The following is an 18999-nucleotide window of genomic DNA, read 5'->3' as shown; positions in this document are numbered from 1 at the left end:
GGCTGCAGCCAGTCCAGGAGCCTCGCTCGAACTTGCCTAGGTCGACGGCCACACCTTGGACGGCCAACGTCACGGACTCAGCCAGACCCCCAAGTCTCCCGTCGCCAGAGCGGAGCTGGCGATGCGACCTTCCTGGCCCGGAGCCACGTCGATAATCCCCCGACAGCGCCGTTCATCCCCCGATCACGCCTCGGCTCACGCGCCTCGAGAGCTCATGCCGTTCCGAACACTGTGCTTCACGTGCTCTTCTTTTTCGTGCCGCAGGCGGCCTCTTACATATGACACACAGTACGGTAAAAGAGCCATCACAATGTCGTTGTCGTGGGCTCTGATAACTTTTAAGAGGAGGTCAAAAGGATCCATTACTTTCAAAGCAGTCGCCGGAGTCAGTGCGTCTAGCGGGTTGTCATTTTCCTCAGAAGACGAGACGTTGGCATCATGTTGACAACAGCAGATGCAGCGCGGCCGCCGTATCTTGAAAGCAATCTGTCCCGCACACAAAGCACGCAGCCGCTCCGGCCTCATCTTCAAAGTGATCTGCCACGTGGGCAAAGTGTAACTAGTGCCGGTAGAGTCGTGTGCACTGTGCTTTCGACGTTTAGTTCGCGCTGAAGCAACAGGCGGCACGGAGGTCAATTCGCTCGCTGCTATTGACGCACCTTCTCATTCCAGCATACGCTGACACTGAGTTTCCACGGTCATCGAGCGAAATGTGTTTACGCTTCTTCGTTGGAGTAGCCATTTCGACCGGACACACACCACAGAAAATGGCAGCGATTGTGGTGATCCCGTGCGGTATCGTGCAGGCGCGTGATGTGGCTATGAATTGCAGTGGCATAAATCGGTACTTTGAACTTAATTTCGTTCGCGAAAACCTGGTTCGAGTGGACATACGATTGTCACAGCTTTGGAAGAGCCTTCTAATTTAACTACTCGGCAATTCTAATTTCAATTCAGTCCCAGTTTCGTTCTCGAAAAGTTCGTTGAAGCGGAAATACCGAATAAAACACCTGCGTTATGGAGAGACCTTTTTTGTATTACTTTCTATGGACAGCTGACGGGGAATCGAAAAATTTTCGTTGTGGCGGAAATTTCGTTGTAGCGGCATTCGTTGTAGGGGAATTCCACTGTAATTGCGTAGACGCCATCCATGATTGCATCGACAGGGGCCGCGGTTTCTTCCCAAGTGGTTGCTGCAAACAGCAGTTTCATTTTGACTCGGTACGCACATCGGCTGCGTGCCTAAAAAACTGCATAGTCGCCATGATCGCATCGATAGCAACCACGGTTTCGTCCGCCATTGTTGCCGCGAATGGTAGTTTCATTCTGACTCGATGGGTGCACCGGCCGCGTGCCTTTAGCACCACAAAGTCGCTGTTTATAATCGTGTCGATAGCGGCCACGGTTTTCTCCGCAGCGGTTGCGGCAAACAGTTGTTTCGTTTTGACTCGGCGCACAGCTTGAAGAGCACCAACTGCATCGCGATGGATGGACGATCTGTTGGCGATAAGTTCACTGACGACAACGACAACATAATTGGGATATGCGTGTGGTAGTGAAAAGCACGTCCCAAATGAAGGCGCACACCGTGACCGTGCTGCGAAGGAAGTCACGAGGCCTTGATCGCCGTTGCGAGAGCCAATGAGTCATGAGATGACGAGAATTTCAGCTTCCGCTCTGCTTTTGTGCAAAATAGCAACATTATTTGCTCATTCATTCACTAAATAAAAGCGTGTTGACATAGTAAGCCCTTGCTTATTGTTTTGTGGATACCCTCGATAATTCGACATTCGGTTAATTCGGACAGTTTTTTGTCCCGTGAAATCCGAATTAACAAGGTTTTACTGTACTAGTCACAAGTCAGTGTTACATTACTCTTAGCCTTTTATATTCAATCTTCCAGGTCCCGACAGATCCAACGTCATTGTGTGTTTCACACATCTTTCATAAGCAAAATGTTGTCCCCGTCCTTTGATGGCTGTCTGGTGGCAGCAACGCGCGGCGAATGCTCGAATGGGTGCGAGACCCATTTTTTGCGGCAGCCGCCAAACGAGCACCAATCAGAAGTGAGCAGCGCAGTTGTGGCGCCACCTGTCGCGCAAGCAAAGAATCATAATGTATGGGCTCCAAGATCGAACAGTGACGCGCAAGCTGTCAAATCTCAGAGGCCACGTCCAGTCAACGAAGCCATTTTCGTTAAGCCTTCCCATACGGCTGTCGAGACGTCGAGGAAGAAGTCGCATCACAATGGAAGCATTTTTTGAAACTGTTCGCACAAATGCGGGCATGTATGAAAAATCTAATGTTTATTTTAAGGATAAGGAGCTGCGCTTTCACGAGAAGTATCGGAAGGAAACGAGGCAAAACGGGACGTCAGGTGGTGTCATGTAACTGCTGTGTCCCGCAAAACGCGGGTCAGTGTGACCTTCGCAAGGCATTCGTGCTGCGCGCGTTTTTGCCGCTAGTATGTACGTGCCTTAATGCCCCAGCCACACTAGTGGAAAGACGCGCGCCGCGGGAGGAATCGGTCCTGGGCCGATTTTTCTCGGATCGCCACGCTGGCAAGTGAGCAGAGGAGACCAATGAGAGCGGCCCCTTCGGTGATGTCCGTGAAGGAAACTGGTGTCACGCGGATCCACCCGACCACTCCATTCGTACTCGCGCCTGATTCAGCCGGACCGCTTGTTTCGCACCCTATCGTCTGCTTGCATCAGCTCTCGCTCGCGCTTGTTTTGGTTTGCTTGGTTTGCGATTGTTTCTTTACAATGACGAGTCTAAACCGAGACGTCCTGATGGAAAGGTTTCTGGAGACAGTGCGCCATATGCGATTCTGTACGACAAGACAGATACTGAGTGCAAGGACGCAAAGGCAACACCCATTACCTCATGTTCCTTGTCTTTTGAACTCGGCGACACCGCAACAGAAGGGAGCACACCAACATGATTATGATCAGTGGCAACCCCTTCGTCATCCTCGCAACTCCGCTGCCCTCGCCCTCCTTCGTAACTCTCTCCCCTTCGACGATCGCCACGTGCCGCGCGACCACCTCCGCGCGGCCGGCCCGGCGACAGCTCAGCCCGCTCCCTGAAGTTTCGTTTGCTGCCGTTATCAGGAAGCGAGCGTTGGCCGGTGTGGGCAGTTTTGTGGTCCTCGCTGGCAGTGTGCTTCCGCGCCGCGATATTTCACGACTTGCACCGTTCGTGCATCGTGCTATGGTGCACGAATACCTCGAAAACAAGTGCTTCTTTTAATTCGAACTTCTTTTAATTCAAACAAATTTTCGGGCCCCTTCGAGTTCGAATTATCGAAATTCGATTGTAAATTGAACTTCAGGTTTATTTGAACTGATGCAGTGGTCCGTTCAAAATTATGTGTGAAAAAATCCAGTAATTCTTCATCCTGCATCAAAAAGGATGAGCCAATCCTGTTTCTGTTTTGTACAAAATTAGTGCGGAAGCTGCAATTCTCATCATCTCGTGGCTGATTAGTGCTCGCAGAGGCGAAAGTTTCACGACTTCCTTCACAGCATGGCCGCGGTCCACGTGTTCATCTGAGACGCCTTTTCGATGCAGAGCGCACACCTTGATCATTTTTTTGCCAGTGAGCTGGTCGCCGTCCATCGCGATGCATCCAGCGCTCCTCATCCTCGACAGCTTGCCAAAACGAAACTACTGTTTGCCGCAACCATTGCGGGCGAAACCGCAGCCGCTGCTGGCACGATCATGAATGGCAACCTTGCGGTTCTGAAGGCATGTGGCCAACGTACGCACCAAGTCATAACAAAACTACCATTTACTGCAACTGCACACAAAACTGCGGCCACTATCAACGCGATCATGGATGGCAACTACGCATTCATGAAGGCACGTGACCAATGCGGTGCTAAGCATGGCGGTAAACGCAAAAGAATAAAGGCTTTACAGGCACACACCGGCATGAAGCGTTCTGGTGTTGCTGTCATTCACAAATAATTTCCACTGATGACTATGACGATGTGAACTCTGCCACTTCGTTTTGGTGGACGCTAACGCCATTTTTGCTCCTTTTGTGGCATTCTCCGAACTCTAAGAGTTATCCGAATTAAGGTATGTCACCACCTTTTTCAAAATTTTTTTAGTTTTGGCCATTAAATTTTTATTTCACATTGACCGTATAAAGGACCATTTTAAATGATATTCAAACGCACAAAAGAGTGAAAAAAGTTATACTGGCATTTGTTATTGACAAAACATTGCCAAACTTGGCTGTTACGCGAACATTCATAACTAGCGAATGGAGTGCAGGAATTGTAAACTTTTTGGCACAGAGGTAGCCAACTAACCAGACTGTGCAACTAACTAGGATCTTTGCCATCCGATGATTGGGAATCAAGGTATAGTAAAAATACCAAATAAAACAAAAAATGTGTCATTTTTGTCCGCATTGCTTGCAACAAAACATGATTACATCAAAACCTATCATTCGTTTTCATTAATCCTAGTTGATTGCACAGGCTAGTAATAAAGGAACGAGCGTACAAAGTTTCGTTGAAAACTATTTATTGATTTTGAAGTTACAACTGTTTGCGCACCTGGAAAGTGCAAGAAATCAAGTTTTGAGAAAAAGAAGATTAAAGTTTTTCAATCCTTGTACAAACAAGATCATCACGCCCTAGAAAGTTAAAATCCACTAGGTTCATAGCTAGGGCCCTTCTTAGCTGCCACGAGCTCTGTTTTGGCTTTTATTGCAGCCCATATTTTCTTGCGTAGATATTTTGCCTCACCTGTTGATTGATGCTGGGCCTTCTTCACACAGTACTGGTCACTGGTTCAACATGCTACAAACGTGTGATGACCAGGTTCAATGCCTGCTTCCCTCAAAATATTTGTTGTACTTCTGTTGCCATCGTTTAAGTGGCACACAGCATCATATAAACCAAAAAGGAGGATGGGCAGGCTCACGCGGACGTCTTTGGTACCCGTTGCCATATCATACCGTTAACTCTCGTTACATTTTGGGATTTTCCGTGCAGGCACTTCTTTAAATCCGTACAAAGGTCAGCATAAACCAACTTCACTTTCGTTTGAATCTTTTTTCGAATGTTTTCTATTTTTTCGAAAGTTTTGATTGAAACTTTTGTTTCAATTGCCTTTTTACCTTGACCTTGGCCATGCCGTCCTATAAAAACGTTCAGCATATGTTATTACTGTTGCTACTAAAAATAATAGCTATAAAAACGATGATCCCGGTAGCATTCAGAGCAGCAGCAAAAGCGCGCGCAACGTGAACAACAGAGACGCACTTTTAACGCTTGTAGCGTCAGGCATCCCCCTTACGGAAACTTAAAGCCATGCTTTTAAAAAAAGGAAGCCTTAGAAATTGTCTTTGAATAATCTTTTACGTATCAAACTGAAACATAACAGAAACATCTCAATATACGCCTGTGATTTCCGCTGAGTTATCAGTTTCTGTTGCCACACCACATTTGTTTCGGTTTCAGAACCGTTCACCAGCTGATTGTAAGTTGGCTATAACTTTTGAACTAAATAAGATAAAAACATAATTCTTTCGGCGGAACATTTTTGAATGTTTGGGAATTCTCGAAATCTAAAAAAGAGAAAGTGTATATTTTTCTTGAAAAACGCCTTTTCAAAGGTGGTGACATACCTTAACCGATGTGCGACCAAATAAGTCCGAATGAATGAGAGTTTCATTGCATTAAATAATGCATGTGCCTGCCGGGACCAAAAGACGAGTCCGAATTATGCGATTTTACTAATTAACAAGGGTCAAGTTAACGATGTCTTACTGTAAATGCCTCATACAAAACTCGTTTCGATGGTGGCAATACGTTATGTCGCTATACTGAGTCAATGCTAATCCATTACTGTCTACAGTCATTGTGAGATGGGTTCTGGTGCAATTTTTTTTCAAATGTTCACTGCACGTTCATGTTACTATCCGTTCATTTTTGTAGTGCCTGCAGGCCCTAGAAGCATTTGTACTAAATGAATAAATAGATAAATAAGCCCTCTGCAACATCTAAAAACAGGTACACACCTGCCATTAGCTGCACTGACATGGAGTGTTATTCCAAAACTGCTCATGCACACATCGATATCATTCTCACCACATCTGTTCATCGCCTTTGCTTGAAGCCATCTTGACTGCTTGAAGCCAAGTGACTGCACAGATAGCTTCAAGCAGTCTTTCATCTATGGATGTCCCCCAAGCATACAGTTAGCTCTAGCAATAAAGAAAATGTAAATGTGCACATACCATTTTGTTCAATAAGCTGTACATATTCCAGAACTTGGGGGTTTGTAGGGTCCGCTTCACAAACTCTCTGTAAAATTAAATTGACAGATCAGTCAGACTTCATGGTGATTAGCATTCCACCATTTCTCCAGAATTTTATCTACTCCATACTGGAGAGGCTCAACACCAGGCTAATTTAGTTTTGTCAATCCAGGCAGTTAATCACACCTTCAGTTCCCCAGCTCTGCAGCCAAGATTAGAAATCTATTTGTTCTCATTCCAGAACATTCTGAAAGGTACTCAGTCATAAATACTGAGTCGATTTGACATGTTAGTTTCACATTCTATCACATTCTTCACCTCTATCCTTTTGGTTTCTAGCTCCTTATTTTCAAAAGCTTGATGTACCAATAGGCCCAGCAATGCACTCTGCTTTGAATACAATAAAGTTGAACCCCCTTGATACGTTTTTCAAGGGACCGCAGGGAAAAAATTTTAACAGCCAGGAAAACCTAACTGTGAGGAAGGCCACCAATTGGCACAGCTATGTCAGAAGCAGCTGTGAATGGCTGCCAGTACAGTTACTAGCCATCTCAGCACTTGCGCTGTGACTGAGGACGGTGCGCGTGCATGTATAATTAAGGGACATGAACAATGTTTCGCGACAGCAGCCCCTTTCAACTATTTTGACTGCAATATTTTCCTTATGCTTCCCCGTGTAACACGGCTCCATTGCGGCAAAGCTGACCTAAAGGCCAACTGCACTAAAATTCTGCACCGCGTAAAAAGCCCCCTTTCAGATAATTTAGACGTACAACAGCGTCTCTGGAAAATTTATGCCTGAAATGAGAGTGGGTAATTCACAAAACGCTCGGTAAAATTAATGTTTTTCACACCAAAACTGAAAAAAGAAAAAAAAAACCCTGTCATTACCAGTCGCCGGAAGTGATGTACTATAGAGACTGTAGAGAACCAGTGCCCGGCTCGTCTGCTTCCCTTGCTTATATACCGTTCCCCTCTATCAGCAGACAAGTCCCGCATGTGTGCTAGCCATCGAGTTAGTATACTTTGCAAGCTCTTTTGTGCGCTGTGCCAACACCGTTGCGCGCCCACAATGTTCTTTTAATGCAACTCCCGTGTCAAGCCGGTTTTCTCTATATGGTTGTCTGCATTCAACAAGCACAGCCTCGATGCGTTACGCATCCGCTCAAACAAAAGCGCATTGGAGTGGCCAAGCTAAACTTAAAAAAAAAAAAAAGCTTACGCGTACGTGATCCACACGTGGCACAGCTTTACACTAGGTCGTGGAAAATTGGATGCTCTACAGCAGGGGTTCTCAAGCATGTTAGTTCCAGGGAACCCTGCTAAGCTTCATGAAGCGCCAAGGAACACCCCCCCCATTTAACCGAATTAAAATGTCCTAATTAACCAAATGTCGAATTACCGAAGGTATCAAGAAAACAATAAATGAATGCTTACTACGTCAACAGGCTTTTATTTACTGAATGAATTAGCAAATCTTGTTTCTATTTTGCCCAAGAGCAGTGCGGCACCCGCCGCGGTGGCTCAGTTAGCAAAGGCGTTTCGTGGCTGAGCACGAGGTCACGGGATCAAATCCCGGCCGCGGCGGCCGCATTTCGATGGAGGAGAAATGCAAAAACTTTTGCCCGTGTACGTGCTTGCAGTTGTAGTGCATGTTAAAGAACCCCAGGTGGTCAAAATTAATCCGGAGCCCTCCACTACGGCGTACCTCACAGTCAGAACTGGTTTTGGCACGTAAAACCCTAGAAAGAAGACGAGCAGTGCGGAAGCTGAAGTTCTCGTCATCTCATGACTTATTTGAGCTAGCAGCGGCGAAGGCCTCGCGACATCCTTCGCAGCGCGGCCGCGGCGCGCGTCTTCATCTGAGACACGCTTTTCACTACCGCGCGCACATCCCGATTATTTTTTCGCTAGTGAGCTGGTCGCCAACAAATTGCCCGCCCATCGCGATGTAGTCGGTGCTCTTCATCTTCGACAGCTTTGCACTGAGTCAGAGCGAAACTACTGCTTACCGCAACCGCTGCGGAGAAAACCGCGGCCGTTATCGACGAGATCATGGTCGGCGGCCTTGCGGTTCAGAAGGCAGGCGGCCGACGCCATAGCCGACGCACTCACCAAGTCAAAACGAAACTACCGTTTGCTGCAACAAGTGCGCACGAAACCGCGGTCGCTATCGACGCGATCATGGATGGCGACTACGCAGCTGCGAAAGGCACGCAGCCGACGCGCGCACCGTCAAAACGAAACTATTTCCCGCAACCGCTGCTGCGGACGAAACTGTGCTGGTTATCGACGCGATCATAGATTGCGATTACGCACTTATGAAGGCACGCGGCTAGCCACCAACGCGGTGTTACGCGCGGCGATTAACGCAAGAATAAAGGCTTTGAGGTCACAATCAGGCACGAAGAGTTCCGGCGTTGCTGTCAGTCACGTATAGCGTACGATTGCCGCTGAGGACCATACCAATGAGGACTGCATCGCTCCGTTTTCGGACGCTAGCGCCGTTCTAGCTCTTTTGCAGCGTGCACTTGTGGTGCTCCGCGCATCAGTTTTTTTTTTTATTCCTCCGACGTATAACATCAGTGCGCACGCTATCGGCACATACCCTATCTACAAACGGGAGAAATGCGCACGGTGGTAAGTTAGAGCCTCCGAGATTCAAGTGCGAAAGCTTAGGCGCACTGCCCATGGCTGCCCGTTTTCGGAGATTGGGTGGCTACAAGCTGCTTGCGGATTTATTGCGCAGTATTGCGTTGCCGTTACGCACTGTGATGTGCTTTTTGACACTCGGGCATAGGTAATTGAGGTTCTGTGGATCAAGCGCATCTCGTGTTCGCCGTTTTCGCCACTTGGCGAGCCCGGGAACACGGTAAATTTATTAGTGGCTCGCGGAACCCCGAGCCACTGATAAATTTTCCCTGGTCCCGCTCTCGACAAGTGTCTAAACGGCGAACACGAGGTGCGCTCGATCGAAAGAACCACCATTACCCATGCCCGAGCGTCAAAAAGCACATCACAGTGCGTAACAGCAACGCGCGAACTGCGCAATAAATACGCAAGCAGCTTTTAGCCACCCAACCTCTGAGAACGGGCAGTGCGCCTAACCTTTCACACTTGAATCTCGGAGGCCGTAGCTTAGCACCATGCGCGTTTCTCCTATTTGTAGATAGGGTCAGTACCGATAGTGTGCGCACTAACGTATACGTTGGAGGGAAAAAAAAAAAAAAGCAATGCGCGGAGCGCCGCAAATGCGCGCCGCAGAAGAGCAAAAACGGCGTAGCGTCCAACCGAAACGAATCGGCGTAGTCCGCATCGCCGTGGTCCTCAGCGGCGATCTAAGCGGCACGTGACTGACAGCCTTTATTCTTGCGTTTATCGCCGCGCGCAACACCGCGTTGGCGGCTAGCCGCGTGCCCCCATAAGTGCGTAGTCGCTATCTCTAATCGCGTCGATAACCACCGCAGTTTCGTCCGCCGCGGTTGTGGCAAATAGTAGTTTCGTTTTCACTCGATGCGCACGTCGGCTGCGTGCCTTCACAACTGCGCAGTCGCCTCCCATGGCAGCGTCGATAGCGACCGCAGTTTCGTCCGCACTTCTTGCAGCGAACGGTAGTTTCGTTTTGACTTTGTGCGTGCGTCAGCCGCCTGCCTTCTGAACCGTAAAGTCGCCGTCCATGATCGTCGATAGCGGCCGCGGTTTCATTCGCAGCGGTTGCGGCAAGCAGTAGTTTCGCTTTGATTCAGTGCAAAGCTGTCGAAGATAAAAAGCAGTAGCTACATCGCGATGGACGAAAAATTTGTTGGCGAGCAGCTGAGTGGCGAAAAAATAATCGAGATGTGCGCCCGTTGGTGTTCAAAGCGCGTCTCAGATGAAAACGCGCGCCGCGAAGGATGTCACGAGGCCTTCGCCGCTGCTAGCGCTAATCAGTCATGAGATGAAGAGAATTTCAGCATCTGCACTGGTCTTGTGCTAAATAGAAACAAGATTTGACGATTCATTGAGTAAATAGAAGCGTGATGACATAGTGAAGTATTTGTTTATTGTTTTCTTGATCTTAGCATCTTCTGCATGAGGTAACCAACTTTACCGGCCGCTGCCCGGCACACGCCGGGCTCGTAGACCGATCAGGACAACTACCACCATCTGTAGTAAGGGATGATAAGTAGCTTAGGCTCAGCATGGCCGGGCAAGAGAGGTCTACCCTCTAGCATGGACGTGGGCTAGGTGCGCGTAAACTCAAGGCCAAGCAGGCAGGGCTCCGGCCGTGATAAAGTTTCGCCCATTGCGCTCTAGTGTCATGACATTCCCGCATGGTTTGCTGCTGCATCTACAACTTGTGTTGCGTTCTCCTTCGTGACAAATGCAGCATGCGGTTCCTGCTGACAGCGTTTCTAGCGTTGCATCAGAAAGGCTCTCGTTCGTCTACTTAACACTTTTGTCACCGCACCTATTCCCGTCGACAGTATGTTGTCGATGGTACAAGTTGAATTTTCACGCCTCTCCAAGCGCTCCGGACAGCTAGTGCCATCAAGCGGGTTAAAAGAGAGACTATTTTATCGGTTTCGGTTTTATGTTTCTCTTTTCCATCGCGCGGGGATTTTTAAAGCGCCTGCATAGTTGGGGTGACGAGCGCTCGTCGTTTGGCATCTACCGTATTTACTCGAATCTAGGCCGACTCCGATTCTAAGCCGACCCCCCAAAAGTTCGAAGTCCGAAAAAAAAAAAAACTTACCTCGAATGTAGGCCGAACGAAAAAGCGAGGACAGCAATCGCAAAATGAAACAGCATTTATTAAATTTGAACATGCCGAGCTCATTCTGTCACCATCGCTGCTAGCCTCGTCGCTATCTTCCTTACTGCTGACAGTGCGCTATATTCAGTACCATCCAGCGCATTAGAGATGCTGCATTTTTGGAAGGAGCGCACGTTGCGGCGCACGCAAAAACCATCTCCCGTGGCCCCCTCCAACGACAGACCGATGCCGAAGTTCCGCCCGGTTTGAACGTTTGAGGATGCCTCTACGGCTAGCACAACTACCGTATTTACTCGATTCTCACGCTTCCTCGATTGTAACGCGCGCCCGTTTTCCGTGAGGAAAAATTTGGTAAAATAGATTTCCTCCCGATGCACTGATGCTGCGATGAATAAAAAAAGTCGCAGTTTCGCCCGAAAGGCAATGCATCGAATGCGGTAGCAAATTAGTAGACCGCTATTAACAAGCACGGTGTCACGCGCGCTCAAGCAAACATGAACACACCTCGCTCGCTGACCGCGGAAACGAACTGTCAAAACGCTGGAGACGAAGCGCGCCTTCGTGCTAGCATGCCTCTCGCTTCAACGCGGCCCAAACACGGCGCGCGGCGGACTTTACCAGTCGCAGATTGCTTTCAAGATAGGGCCAAGCCTGATCGTATCGCCGGAGTGGATCGTCGCAGATTACGTCCTGCTTCGGTCCACTGAAACCGTTCCGCATTGCTTTGCTGGCGAAAATCCTCTCCTTCTGTTTGCGCCAGTCCCGCTCGCAAGTTTCGGATTCTCCGAACGCCCGTGATGCGGCCCGATTTCCGTCCGTCTCCGCACAGATGATCACTTTCCTTTTAAATGCGGCATCGTGATGAACTCGGTACTTCATGCTGATAGAGCAGACGCTGAGAACGTGAAGACAGACGGTAGACTATTGCCTAAGCACGTGTACTGCAGCACACGGAGGAAGCTTCCGCATGCTACGGTAGCTAGGCACGACGCGCGTGCGAGGCGGCCATTTTGAAATGCCGACGCAGATTTAGGGTAGTGTTGAAAGTGCGCGTTAGATTCGAGTAAATACAGTATTCGTTTAGAAAGCGGCACTATAGTGGCATCGCCTATTCGGTGCCGTTACGATAACGCCACACCGCGCGCCGATGCTGCACCATACCGATACTACCGATACGACGCAGGTCAAAATGGCGACGTCGCTCGTGTACTTCAGCTGGCTACTGGCGCGGCTAGTAGCGGCTGCGATACTGACTTTTCTAGATGGCGCTAACTATGCACCATATTTATCGGTTTCAGTTAAAAACTGGCGCGTTTTTTAAAATCCTCGAATCTAAGCCGACCCTAGAGTTTCGTATGTGATTATTTGAAAAAAACTGTCGGCCTAGATTCGAATAAATACGGTATGTCGCACGCGTCCGCTCCACGGAAACGGCGAGTTTCAACGGTTTCCGACGCATCTGGGCTTGAATTTGCGGATGATCATAGCAGCACAGACTCGGAAGACGACTTCGATTCGTCGGACTTCATTACGGACGAAGAAAGTGCGGCAAACCGCCCCGGAACATCGACAAGTATCCGCCGTTGAGTTTTGCTTTCTTCTCGGACCGTGTTATCGCTGCCGCGCATCGACGTAAGGATTTCCGGCGTGTTCTAAAGGTCACAGTTCTTATCTGCAAGATGTAAACGTCGTTGGACGGGATCATTTACTGGCGGTCGCGCAGAGAGTCGAGTTTTGTCCACGAAGACGGCCGGGAGTGCACCTTGGAATCGCGCTCCGAAGTGCTGTGTGTATTCGTGTGCCTCAAGGACTTTTGTAGATGCAGAGCTTATATTTGCAGGCTGATTTCATATATCCCTTTTCTTGAAAATGTATACAGTAAAAGCTCGTTAATTCGAATTTCGCGGGGACGCCCAATGAGTTCGAATTAAACCGAAATTCGAACTAACGAAATTCATTGAAAAAACAGCAGGAATTGAGACCGGGTTGTTGGAAAATCACTCAAAATATTTACTTGCGAAAATAATCCGTGATCACTGTCTGTTTCTCTTCTTTGAATGCGATCGCCATAGCCTTGTTTTCCAACGCGCGAACGTGGCAGAAAGCATCCTCTGCGTCTTCCTCGAAGCTGAAGAATAGACGCGCGACACGCATAGCCTCCATTAGTTCCAAAGCTGAGGGCCGCGTGGGTGCATCATCCTCTTCGTCATCCGCACCTACATCGACGACGGGCGCTTCTCCACCAGTAACCTGCGCGATGATATCATCGTCGGTGATTGTGCCGCAGACCGCTGCACAGCGATCTGCATCGACGTAGTCGTCGAAGGTCACGTCCTCCAGCGCATCCCGCAATCCGGCAGGAATGACCACGGCCTCGCGCTCGTCGGGCTCGCAAGCTGTGCCCTCATTGGTCACACAAAAGCCACTGTGGCGGAAGCAATTGGCAACAGTTGTTGCCGTGACCTGATCCCAGGCCCGCACCAACATATGCAAGGCCGTGAGCAGCGTCACATCGTAGCGACACGGCACCGAACGACTTCATAGCTCTGACGTACACGAGGCCTAGCGACTGAATGTGCGGCACACAAAGGACACGGAGACTACGCAGACACGTCCGGCACGAACCATCACACGATGCGAAGAGCGAGCGCAATGACGACAGTGACGCCGCTGCGCTCGCGCCATCTATCGTTGAGCCTTGAAAGCTTGCGGCGGCAGTATAAAATACCACCACGCAGCGGCGCGCAGTTCAAATTATCGATAGAGGAGCCGATGCGCGTGAACTAACGAGTTGGTTAACCCATAGACGCCTATATATTGTGGCCGGACCATGACCATCAGTTCGAATTAACCTGAAAGTTCGAATTAATGAGGTGCGAATTAACGAGCTTTCACTGTATTTCGATTCTTTAAAATATTTTTTTGTGCAAAGCAGCATTGATGTTTTTATCGATCTTTCTCATCCTTGATGCGATTTTTTTGTTTTGATAATTTTTTTCGTAGTATTTTTAATAAATATGCTGTTTGAAATTAATACCGTTGGAAAGATAATTTCTTCTTCTACAATTTGATACCATACACTTCAACATGAATCATTTCCTGTGGCAGGAAAAAAAATAATAGCCAGACTACCCGAAAACTAGCGATTTCTAAAACTACCGAAAGCCAAACCAGTGGTGATTCCGTATTCTCACAAAGTGGCGCACAATCTTAAACACGTTGCCGTGAAATACAAAATTCCTGTGGTTTTTTCCGCACCCAGAAAACTTGCTACTTTGTGCCGCCTGATTGGTTCTGATAACTCTAAGAAAGCAGGGTGTTCCATTAAACATACGAATCCTTTTGTGAAGTGTGAGGAAGGAGTTGTATACCGTATACCGCTGAAGTGTGGGAAAGAGTATGTCGGCCAAACTGGCCGATGTATTAATGATCGCCTACGGGAGCATAAGCTTTCATTGAAATATGGTTATGGCTCAAACTTGCCTCTTCATTGCAAGGCTTGCGGCAATGAAAATAAACAAGCATGTGAAGCAAGGCTTCAAGATACTACAATCTTGTTTAAAAGTAAAGACTCTGTGGCACGTGAATTGTTGGAGGCAAGCCAGATTAGGAAGAGAGGGGAAACATGTGTCAGCTCCCCGTCTCTTAATATATACACAAATGAAAGTGTGTTTTTAGATAAGTTTTAGATTCGCCATTTCCTTCATGCATATCTTCAGTGTTTTTTTCGTCCCTCCTCTCCCCATGGCTATATATTCAACCACCTTTGACCACAATAAACAGTTGCAAGTAGCGCCTGTCCTGTCTTTGTTCCTTCCTAATGTGCTGTCACTGGTGGCGCTTCATCTTTTGAAAGTCTTTATAGGCATAAAAATACAGTGGAATCTCGATGATACGATCACGGCTAATACGAATTTCCGGATGATACAAATTTTTCTGTGGTCTCGGCCGAGCCCCGTTAGTTTGCAATGTGCTAGAGAACGGCTGTTATGAATCGCTTTTCGACCCGCGTCGGTTGATGCGAATAAACGTCACCCCACCGACGGCCACGAAAGAGAACAGCCCGCAGGCACGCCCTTTCTCTTTTGGTGCGGAGGCGCGGACGCGGCGCCGGACAGCGCGAAGGCCGCGACTGGGCGAAGAGTTTGAAGTGGTGGCGCTTTTGTGGCTTTTGTGCTTTTCCTCCTTTTCCGCGTGCCATCGGCCGGACGGAGTGGGTGCTGTGCTTCGGGCCGCGTTTTTTGTGTTTGCGCCATTTTGCCTAATCGCAGCGAGCTATGTCTACCGAGATACGATCTCGGCTGATTTGCGCGACCGTAGAGCCTCCGTTGGCGCGTCTTCCGTCGATTGCGTTATCGGTGCCGATGGCACAGGGCGAATGTCTGTTTCGCTGCCGGAATCACACAGTGCAAGATAGCGTGGCACGTAATCCACAGTGCAAGGTAGCGCGGCATGTTCAGTTGGGTGCTCCTCCGCTTCTCCCGCTAATCGCCGTATTTTTCTAGCCGTAGGAGGCTTGCGCTTCCGTAATCCGAAGAGTGCTTCCTCCAAAATTTCTTTTCCAACGAGCGACGATCCATCACTAACCTGGGAGCTCTCAATAATCCGAATTCTGCGTGTCAGGTGAAGACGCCGGCGTGGTTTACGAAGCAGACAACTGCCGTTGCAATCTTGCTCCTGTCACAGCAGCAACCAATAGAGAGACGCCTTTCAGCACGGCAGCCAATCGGAGGCCCACTTTCATCAGAGGGCCCGTGTGACTACCTATCGCAGACCCGCGCTTCTTTTGTGTTTGTGCGTTTGTTACAAGATGGCGACAACGGACGAATTGAGAAGCGGAACGGCGAAACTACGTAAAACCTTCAGCTTTCAAACAGTACCAAGATGGCGGCGCTCGGTGGTGGGAAATACGATATGTCTCCGTGAACTGCGGTGATATTGCGCGATTTAAAGCTGTTTTCTCACCCTGCGCACTGACGAATTAATCTTTTTTGGTCACTTTTAGTGCGTTTTCAGCCAAACCATTTTGATACAGCGTAGATTAGGCGTTGCAGATACCAAAACACGTGGTTTTCAAAAATCGATTTTTTTCTCACGACTTTCACGATCTGATCCCCGCGTCCCCCCTTACTTTGGCTAGTTTTAATTGCGTTTTGATGATACGAATTTCGGCTAATACGAATATTTTTCGTGAGCCCGTGAGATTCGTATCGAGACTCCACTGTAAATGATGAATAAACACTGTATTCATCGCAAACATGTCTGTATATCATTGCGAAACCACACCTCGGCCACAGCTCGACAGCGCATTGTCGAGCTGTGGTAAAGCTCTCACTATCAACCAGGGTTAACCAAAGCTATGTTGACACGCCGATGCTGCGTGCCAGCATAGTTCTTTTCTTTTTTTTCCCCACTCAGGCGAGGTTTTCCGGACCCGTGCACCGCGACGTCAGCTTTCTGCGCCTTGTCTGCTAGACTCCTATTTTGGCTGCCGTGACTCGATACATGGAAATCTAAGAATCCCAGATTTTGGAATATGAGTTCGTAGTACTGAGGCATTGTTAACATGACACAGAAACTGAATAACGATCGTTATTCTGAAAAGTTCGGTATTCTCAAGTTCGCAGTACTGAAATATTTTGCATTGAAACTATAAGAAGTCAGCCGGGGATTTGTGAAAAGTTCGTAAATCTGAAGTTTGTTAATGTGGTGTTTGTAGTAACGAGATTTTACTGCATAGGCAATTTAGCCTAAGTAAAATTTCGTTGCCGTTGGCCTTTAAGAGAGCCAGCGATTATGCTATGCATATAAGACCCTTGCCCACTTCAAAATAAATGTAACGCTGCACTAGGAGGACCTGGCCCAGTGTGCGTGGTTCCTGGTAGGCTTTAACTGATGCACACTTTGCTTCGGGTGCTTCGCCAGCAGCTCTGTGCACATTTGCAATGCCAGGCTTGTGCAACTTTGGTCGCTTACTGCAAATGGTGGTCACTTGCTGCAAACTTCGGTCGCTTGCTGCAATGTGCCAGTCGCTTGTTGCAACATACAGGCTGGCTGCACCAGTAAATTTACGTGAGTGCCACATTCAAACGCAATGTAAGGTGCAGGACTATTACAGATTGTCGACACATGGAAGTCAATGAGATTTAGGTCGGGACCACGAAAACGCAACATAGCCGCCGGGAAAACGCAGCAGCGAGCAATGTATTTACAGAGTTCCACTGTATAGCTTTTTCATCACCAGTGCTCGACTGGTGATGCTTCTTGGGCGGGTTGGTAATTCATACTTCTTTGGGGTGCGCTTGAAAGACAAGGACAAAGTGAGGCACACTAAGCCCCACATGGAAGCGCTACTGGAATTATTTTAGTAAGTGTCAGTCGCTGGAGTGCTAAAAAAAATGGGGGGGGGGGGGGGGGAATAAATTTTGAAAAATGCACCCATCTGTGTCTGTCCTTGTGTTCCAAGAGCACCCCAGCACAGTATGACTACAGTTTGCCATTTATACACGATACATGTTATGCCATAAGAGTATTTTCACAGTGGCTATGACAAGCCTGTCCCATGTTGATGTCATTTTCACACTTATGAAAGCTCCATTCTCAGAATGATGCCCTTTAGGCACATTCACATATGAGTTTAGGTTAATCATAATGACAGATTCAGAGCACTTACAGTTAAACATTTTCTGCTCTTTTTGAATCATTCCAATGGCACATCTAGAGTGCCAGCTGCATGTTTCAATAGCAGATTGAGAGCGTTTCCCGAACCGACATGCCTTCTTGGAGCAGCTCGAACTGTTGCACAAAAAATCAATGGAGTCGACTGGAACACTGCACGCCTTTGCACAAGATATTGTGCTCCCCTAGTCCACCTAGTGGCCCCACAGATGTCTGCCCGTTAAACATTTGCATGCAATGACGACATATGGTTGTGCTGGGCACGCCTAGCTCAGGCACGATGGTGATTCTACTTGAACACAGCAGCAGCTGCTTGCACGTCGCGCACTGTGATATGCTCACATCTTAACCTTTATCTTGTTATTATCCGCACACCAGCCTGCAGCTAGAAATCACGGAAAGTTTGGGGTAGAGAGTATTAATGTTTTTGCAGCTCTGTCGTCTGCTTAGCTCTCATCTATCACGTGGATGCTATTCACAGCTGGATGAATCGCCGAACGGTCGCCCACAGAGCCGTCAGTTATGTGGGTACACCATTAATGTTGAGAACCATACCTATACGTGCGGGAATCAAACCCAGCACTCCGCGGTCAGCAGCTATGCCATAACCCCTCGTTCACTACGGTGGGTAAGGGACTCACATGAAGCAGCTCCATGCGTTGAGATGTAACCAACTCTCCAGTCGCTGGGCTGCGCCGCTGCGACAAGGCTTGTGCGTACAAGGCAGCGTGCAGGCAGTCGTCCGCGTGGCCGTCCATGTAACCCTCCGCAATGTCTTCAGCTTCGTCGGCACGGTCGTACCTCAGCAGAAGCTGCATGCAAAAGTATAATCTTTCAAATGCCAACCCTACGAGAGCGAAGCTTTGTCTTCCCCTGAGAATGCTTCAAAGTATGCTTCTTGCCAAGTGGACGGCTAATGTAATATTTAATGCTGGCTGGCAAAGTAGCACGCCTCTGTTCTCTGTAATAAAGGAATCAATCATGACAGAAAACCCATACGTGCATAAGATGCCGACTCAGATGTACTTATTAAGCACATGTTATTTAACAGCTTCTTTGATTTGACTAAACAAGCCCGAGGACGAAAATTTTTTTATATAGTGGCAGTTGTGGGCAAGTCTACAACGAACACGTGGCCAGAAGAATTTTTGAAAATGATGCTGTAAAAGCAGAGTTAGACGTTTGATGATCAAGAATGCCAGCCGCCGCTTGTTTCTCTCTCTCCTTCGCATCTCTTCTCCTCGTCATGTACTCCTCAAAATGGCACAGGGACATTACGTGATTA

At 48.2% G+C, this 18999-nt stretch overlaps 1 protein-coding gene across 1 annotated transcript in view; it reads right to left on the bottom strand.

Moving 5' to 3' along the window:
- LOC119465229 (uncharacterized) overlaps positions 1 to 18563 on the bottom strand; it is a 36055-nt gene extending 17492 nt beyond the window's left edge. The window contains exons 1-2 of the mRNA XM_037726026.2: positions 18356 to 18563; positions 6260 to 6326 (exon numbers count right to left, since the gene is read on the bottom strand). Of these exons, the coding sequence (XP_037581954.2) occupies positions 6260 to 6326; positions 18356 to 18532 (244 nt within the window). The 5' untranslated portion in view covers positions 18533 to 18563. The remainder of the gene's footprint in view (positions 1 to 6259; positions 6327 to 18355) is intronic.
- Positions 18564 to 18999: the final 436 nt, after the last annotated feature.

The sequence above is a fragment of the Dermacentor silvarum genome, chromosome 9, assembly GCF_013339745.2.
Source record: "Dermacentor silvarum isolate Dsil-2018 chromosome 9, BIME_Dsil_1.4, whole genome shotgun sequence".
Taxonomy (NCBI): Eukaryota; Metazoa; Arthropoda; class Arachnida; order Ixodida; family Ixodidae; genus Dermacentor; species Dermacentor silvarum.
Note: the sequence above shows the minus strand (reverse complement) of the source record. Positions and strands in the feature narration are given on the sequence as shown.